At 43.4% G+C, this 8,386-nt stretch overlaps 1 protein-coding gene across 1 annotated transcript; it reads left to right on the top strand.

The window, feature by feature from the left end:
- The first annotated feature begins 341 nt into the window (after positions 1–341).
- On the top strand, positions 342–6,553 carry LOC124273127 (mucin-3A-like). Its single transcript, XM_046708343.1, has 2 exons — positions 342–405; positions 5,238–6,553. The coding sequence occupies exons 1-2, from the start codon at positions 342–344 to the stop codon at positions 6,551–6,553; spliced, it is 1,380 nt and encodes a 459-aa protein (XP_046564299.1).
- The last annotated feature ends 1,833 nt before the right edge of the window (positions 6,554–8,386 follow it).

Here is an 8,386-nt window from a genome sequence, read left to right as displayed (position 1 = left end):
AAATGGAATCGGTGGATAATCGAGACTGGTTATTATCTGGCTTTGAGGTTTTACATTCTCGTCGCGCCGAATACCTGGGATCGATTCCCCAATATGTGAAGCCCATTTGTGGTGTTTCCCGCCGTCATGTTGCTGGAATATTGCTAAAAACGACGTAAAACTATACTCCCTCACTCACTCATACATGTATACGTTAGATTGTAAAGTGAATATACAAAATTTTCATGCCACCTGACCATATATTTTGGTCAAGTGTCCACGTACGTAGGTCACTGATGTAGGTCACTGATGTAATACCTGACTGAATTGTTGATATGTTGACAGAGCTTCATCCTGCACCGATGGCGCTCATTGTTGGTTATGCGTCCAGGCCCTTTGTGTATGTGTTTTCAGATGCTGTTAACAGTAATATGCCTCACTAACTTAAACAATGTGCACTCACAAGTATGTATTTATGAAAATGTGCACAGAGGTTAGTGATATCGGCAATCATGTTTTCAGAACACTCTGGTATGGAGTATAGAACGAGAATGTGGACAAACAGGGGCTTGAATGCTGAAACAGAATATTGTGTGCATCACACGTGCGTCTGCAGGTCTAACCGACCACGTGGGACATGACCATGTTGATATCAAACACCTGCATCACACGTGTATCTGCAGGTCAAACTAGGACATGACAACGCTGATCTCGACCACCTGTGTCACACGTGTAGGTCTAATCGACTGGGTGGGAGAGCATCACCTTGGCCCCTAGCACCAGGACCTACGACACGTTGTAACAAACACACCTCATGCTTGACACTTCACTTACAGTTACTGATGCAGCTAGTCGACACAATCAGAATGACCTCGAAATAACCAACTCTTACCTGACAACACATTACATTTCACCGAGACATTTCCCCATACCTTCCAGAATGAAGCGGCTGGTTGAAACTCGCTTCAGTAGCTCAAGCTTGTGGTAGGAGGCCACTTCAGAGAGATGGTGATCAGGCTCGCTGACATGGTTGAAGCATGTCAACCTGTACGGACTGCGTAGTACAATGCTCATGATATCAATCACTGGCTTATGTTATTGTAGATCATAGTCAAACAGCTGGAATATTGTACGAAGAGAGTGTTTGAAGAAATAGGTATTCTCAGCACGAAATATACGCATATGTGGCATTGAAAGAAGCATTTTCTATTACTATGTTAGATGATAACATTTTGAAAAAATCACAATACGGTCAATTGTCGAGGTAATGATGCAGTCAGTAGGGTTTCAAAAGATTTTCGTGACACATTATCATCACACCACAAATACGTATTGTTGTTACCCCTGCAGTACAATAAGACATTTCAATCCTTCCGACAGAAGGTGTGAGAATGATTCGAATGAGATCAGTGTCTGCAGCCTTTATATAGAGGGGTCATTTGGATGCAAGGTGGCATCGCATCACAGAGAAATACCACCCAACCCAACAGTCTGTATTACCCGGGTAGCCGATACCCGTGATATGACACCACCGACAGGGCTGCTTCAGGTATGTCATTATAGGCTTAGTGGGTTTAACGTGCTAATCTGGAGTCGCTAGCTGACGTATATCAATAACCAACGTGAGACTGTATACCTGTCGTGTCTCCAGTACTGACGCCTGGTGTGCTAAGTATTAGGTGTACGTGCGTTTTGGCAGTGTAATGAGTGCGTGCGACTGAGCGAATGAATGAACGGGTTAGTGAGTGAATGACTGAGAGGGTAAACGACTGAGTGGGTGAATGAGTGGCTGGGTGGGCGGCTGGGTGAGTGAGTGAGTGGGTTAATGACTGGTTGGGTAGAAGGGTTGGTGAGTGAGTGAGAGGGTAAATAACTGATTGGGTGGAAGGGTTGGTGAGTGAGATTAGAACCGCTTTAGGTAAAGCCATTTGAGTGAAGAAAACCTCAATCTGATAATATGTGTTGCTATTATAGGCCAGATCATTTAATGTTTATCGGTTTTTACCATTGAGTGGCACGCGGGACATTACTCTGCAAAACGCCGTGTCTGAGTAGATTAGACTCCAACAAAGTGTTCAATTTCATGTATATGTTTGGTATTACAATTCGTCAATACATTTCGAAAATGGATCATGATTGAGTTAGCAGGATTATCATCGCTTTAAACTGTTCCTCAGCATGTTCAACGTCTTTGACGATCTCCATCCTCCACCTCGATGAACGTTGCAAGTCACAGGTCGTGACTGTATTCCTGGATTCGTCCTAATGACGCCGCCTGTCACCACCACACAATGCTCGAAGTGTGTCTGTGATATTAGTCACCTCACTCAGCGGGCCGCGGGTTTGGCCGCTCGTATATTTTCCAAAGCCGCCGCATCAACAATTCAGACCGACTGTATATCACCACAGCCATAGACACCGTTCCGAACTTCTCCGTACGATGTGACGTCAAATGGACAAAAATAAACAAATATAAATAAATAAATAAATAAATAAATAAAAAAAACTACAAACAAACCCACGTGGTGTGATGTGGATTTTACGTACGCATCACAAATCACCGATGTCATCTTGAGCAGCGAGCAAATCTGTCGTTGAGCATGTCAATTCGCTATATTTCGTGTTTGCCGTAAAAGTGACTAGGATATAGGCCTGAGTGGGTCGGGGAGGTTGCAGCCGGAGTATTATCATAACAGTGTTGATTGTCGTGCTTGTATCATATTATACTGTCCGCAGCCCCGTCCGAGTGAGAAGATCTAGATCTAGGTGAATTGAGTTTCTTACCTACAATGCAGATAAAACATCGTTTCCTACTACAATATATACTATGAACAGGTGTCCTCAGACAAACAGGAGGCAGTCTACCAGCACAATATGAAACTGGAACCACTGTCATTAGAAAACATGCCCTTGGTCAATAGTAGATAGACACCAGTGTCCTTGATCCGAATGAACATGATATGAAATACATAGAAATCGGTGTCTTACAATCACATGAAATAGAAACAAGTATTCTGGGCAAAATGAACCAAACATCTTGGACAGTACTCCTCTCTCACTCACTCACTCACTCACTCACTCGTATACCAGACATGAAGCGTACCTAGAATCACCCATCCTGGCCTGAAGGCTACAGCTCTCACCTGGTAAATGTACTCTGCAGGTCCAGACGCGATGTATTGACATTACACTGACTGAGTTTAGTTTATCGCCGCTTTTAGCAATATTCCAGCAACATCACGGCGGGGGACACCAGAAATGGGCTTCACACAATGTACCCATGTGAGGATTCGAACCCGGGTCTTCGGCGTGACGAGCCAACGCTTTAACCACTAGACTACCCCACCGCCCCTATTGACATTACAACGAACAAACGGTGTTACTAAATACATTCCAGTATTTGAACCATTGAATAGAGGTAACGTTCCAGGTGGTTGTACACCAACTGAAGTTTACTTGGCGTTTTGATGCAATGTTATAACTACGCTTTAATTCTAAGATTTTCAGAGCCGGGCAGCAAACCATGGCACTATAATACTGCTAATAGATAGTAACTCGACTTACGGAATACAGTTCCCTCTAACCCCAAGTACAGTATTGCCCTGGGCCCCTATTCTCGAAAGTGTCCCAGCTAAGACAGATCCTAAGTAGTTAAGACAGAAGTTAGGACATCCTACCGTTATGATAAGACCCATTCTCGAAACGATCCTATCCCTGTCCTAACTTGTGCTGCCTATCCTAGCTAGGATAGCGAGCTCTTCAGTAGGTGAGAGAGAAAACCCTCATTAAGTTGGGGATTCCCCTAAATATTACCCATGATTCATTTCATTAAAAACACATAATATTAGGAAATTCAGCTTTTGATGGACTTAGTAGATCTAGAAGAAATTATTCGATATTTTCATCACATTATATAGTAGTTTTGAAGTTTTTGAAAATTCATTTTTTGACAAGGCGATAACATTTCTACTTCAGAGTTTGAAAGTCTGCCAAAAAACAATAAGGATATTAAAGATATGAGCAAAAAATATTTTCATTGTAATCATCATTTGAACTCTAATTATGCATTATCTCACAAACTGAAAAATTCACCTGGAGAATAAACAGGATCGGAGTTACTTCCCCTATCAAGTTGGCCTTGACGTTGACATTTCACGGCAATGTGCTGGAAAGAGCAATGTTGTGATTAAAAAGGCCGAGAACAGGTAAGAACTGAACAAATCTCTTTTGTAGATCTAAAGAATATGTACATTGCAACAAGTGTGTCTATTCATTACCGATAAATTGATAATATAAACTCAAAAAACTCTTCGTAACACATCAAAACTGTGTGCTCTTGTTAAATTCAAATGTAATTTAGGCGAGTTATTTTGTTTGACAAACAAGAACCACCCCATGTTGATTTCCACTAAGATAGACTTAGGACAAGTCAGAACCTATCCTATTATTTGTCCTAAGTTAGGATATCCTAGCGCTAGGATACTTTTCGAGAATAAGGTAGGACACCTATCCTAGACCCTAGGATCAAAGTTAGGATATCCTAGGGCTAGGATCCTTTCGAGAATAGGGGCCCTGAACTAGCATTGTTAAAGTAGTAGGACATTTGCGCTACAGATATACAGCTGTTTCCTGTCGAATTTCAGGACCATGCGCAATCTCCCTTTGATGCAGCACGAATTTCAGCCAGTTCCATTTAACAATCACCCAGCCAATATTTACATCACATATCCTGCCCAATATCACCGACCCTATCTCACTACTATCCGGACCCGTGAAGGTCCGGGTTAAAACAATGATCTTCAGTAACCCATGCTTGGCGTAAGAGGCGACTAACAGGATCGGGTGGTCAGGCTCGCTGACTTGGTTGACACATGTCATCGGTTCCCAACTGCGTAGATCGATGCTCATGCTATTGATCACTTGATTGCCTGGTCCAGACTCGATTATTTACAGACCGCCGTCATATAGCTGGAATATTGCTGAGTGCGGTGTAAAACTAAACTCACTACTATCCGACTGTCTCTGCTGCGACTAAGAGCTGTAACTAATCCTGCTTGATCTCACAAAAGCCACCCATGCCTCACCACCAACTTGCCTGATCTCACAAACAACCACTTATGCCTCGCCACCAACCTGTTTGATCTCACAAACAGCCACCTATGCCTCACCACCAACCTGCCTGATCTCACAAACAGCCACTTATGCCTCACCACCAACCTGTTTCATCTCACAAACAGCCATTTATGCCTCACCTTCAGCCTGTTTGATCTCACAAACAACCACCTATGCCTCACCAACAACCTGCCTGATCTCACAAACAGCCACTTATGCCTCACCAACAACCTGCCTGATCTCACAAACAGCCACCTATGCCTCACCAACAGCCTGCCTGATCTCACAAACAGCCACTTATGCCTCACCAACAACCTGCCTGATCTCACAAACAGCCACCACCTATGCCTCACCAACAACCTGCCTGATCTCACAAACAACCACCTATGCCTCACCTTCACAAACAACCTGCCTGATCTCACAAACAGCCACTCGCTATGCCTCACCCAACAACCTGCCTGATCTCACAAAACAGCCACTTATGCCTCACCTTCAGTCAACCTGCCTGATCTCACAAACAGCCACCATATGCCTCACCAACAGCCTGCCTGATCTCACAAACAGCCACTTATGCCTCACCAACAACCTGCCTGATCTCACAAACAGCCACCTATGCCTCACCAACAACCTGCCTGATCTCACAAACAGCCATTTATGCCTCACCTTCAGCCTGCCTGATCTCACAAACAGCCACCTATGCCTCACCAACAACCTGCCTGATCTCACAAACAGCCACTTATGCCTCACCAACAACCTGCCTGATCTCACAAACAGCCACTTATGCCTCACCAACAACCTGCCTGATCTCACAAACAGCCACTTATGCCTCACCAACAACCTGCCTGATCTCACAAACAGCCACTTACGCCTCACCAACAACCTGCCTGATCTCACAAACAGCCACTTACGCCTCACCAACAACCTGCCTGATCTCACAAACAGCCACTGCCTCACCACCAACAACCTGCCTGATCTCACAAACAGCCACTTACGCCTCACCAACAACCTGCCTGATCTCACAAACAGCCACTTACGCCTCACCAACAACCTGCCTGATCTCACAAACAGCCACACCAACAACCTGCCTGATCTCACAAACAGCCACTTACGCCTCACCAACAACCTGCCTGATCTCACAAACAGCCACTTATGCCTCACCAAACAGCCACTTATGCAGCCTGCCTGCCTGATCTCACAAACAGCCACTTATGCCTCACCAACAACCTGCCTGATCTCACAAACAGCCACTTATGCCTCACCAACAGCCTGCCTGATCTCACAAACAGCCACCTATGCCTCACCAACAACCTGCCTGATCTCACAAACAGCCACCTATGCCTCACCAACAGCCTGCCTGATCTCACAAACAGCCACCTATGCCTCACCAACAACCTGCCTGATCTCACAAACAGCCACTTATGCCTCACCTTCAGCCTGCCTGATCTCACAAACAAACACCTAGACATCAACACTACACTTTTCCCTATCTAACTGTTACTTGATCTTACCTCATTGTCATACAGCTCCATCTTATCATCCATTAGCTCTCCCTCCTCACCAACCCGTCTAATCTCACCATGACGAGTCTCCTACCAATATCAGTCATATCTTACAATTACCCAGTCATATCTCACCATCAGCAGTGGGGTCTCACCATCACCCAGATTTGTCTTGCTATGACTCACTCTCATCTCTCACTCATCATCACCTTTGCCATATTTCACCATCAGTAAACCAGTATCTCCATTACCCGGCTCTATTGCATCACCGAGCCAGATCTCACTCTCACCAAGTCACATGTCACTGTCACCCGGCGCAAATCACGATCTTACCATCATCACGGCAGATCTCAATCTCACCAACTCACATGTCACTGTCACCCGGCGCAAATCACGATCTTACCATCATCACGGCAGATCTCAATCTCACCAAGTCACATGTCACTGTCACCCGGCGCAAATCACGATCTTACCATCACCACGGCAGATCTCACTCTCACCAAAGCTCATCTCTGCTCAAAACACGCTCAAATAGCTTTTAGTTATTAAATACACGTTTTTGGTTGCTGTCAGGATGTACATTATAATATGCAAATAACAAAATCTAATCATACGATAAAACGACGGAGCCTTTTTACCTGCTTGTCACGGTGATCAAACACAGAATGAAGTAAGTACAAATATGCACTCGTTGGAAGAGGAAGACTTCTTTAAATGTCAGTCACGTGATATGCCAATTTATAAGAGAATTAAACATACGGTTAGATTTGTTTGTCATCTGTGCTGTCAAAGACCAATTTTGAAACTCTGCAGTTTCTCATTTTCAGTTTTTATGCCGCCCGTTCTCCACAAAATAACAAACAGGGAATTCGACACTTTGTGAAAAATGCCTCATCCAGAGGTTAAACCACTGGAATACGAATCGCCTGTTGTCCGTCAGTAACGTTATATATCATATCACATGGTATTTAATCAACGAACAGCTTCCACTTATTTCAACAGGCTGAATATAAATGGCAATAAGGCCTTGTCTTTGATGAATGTTTTCTGTCGGTTCCTGCAAATTGGTCCACCTTTGAATACGGCGCAAAGACCAAAACTAAACGGACAAAAACCAGCCTGATGTATATACCTCGTTTGTGATGGTGATTTCCGGTATAGGGAAATATGTTTGGGTGATAATGTCGTGTGATTTGGTGACAGAGAGATGGGCGACTCGGAGATGGGGATATCGGGTTTTAACAAATATCTACTGTCTATATTCAAATGATATACCTTTTGTAACTCTAGTCTAGTTCATAACCGTCCACTTTCATCAAGCAAACGTCTAACATATACAATGCCAGATTTTACCCATTTATGAGTATACACAGACTTCTTATTTAAAATGATTACTTTATTATTCCAAATTATATGATTAAACATATCTTCTTCAATGTTAACAGTTTCCTCCAACCGTTTAACATACAACTATAAAATGATGGCACAGCAAAAACAGCTGTTCAAAGGGCAATAGAGAGCAGTCTGTTTTATTAATATAAAAAATTAAAAAATCAGGTTTTGTTAAACACACCTCCAAAGTTAATGGGAAGATTGTGAATGATAAATACAAACAAACAAAAAACACAGGAGCCCCCCCAAAAAACAACAAACAACACACACCCAACCCCCTCCCTAAACAAAAACAAAACAAAAGACAAAACAAAACAAAACAAAACAAAAAGAACAAAATTAAAACAAGAACCCCCAAAAACACACCAAACAGAACCCCCAAAACAAACAAAAACAACACCCCC

This window comes from Haliotis rubra, unplaced genomic scaffold, assembly GCF_003918875.1.
Source record: "Haliotis rubra isolate DU_JTF1 unplaced genomic scaffold, ASM391887v1 Scf177, whole genome shotgun sequence".
NCBI classification, from domain to species: domain Eukaryota; kingdom Metazoa; phylum Mollusca; class Gastropoda; order Lepetellida; family Haliotidae; genus Haliotis; species Haliotis rubra.
This window is presented reverse-complemented; position numbering and strand designations above follow the sequence as displayed.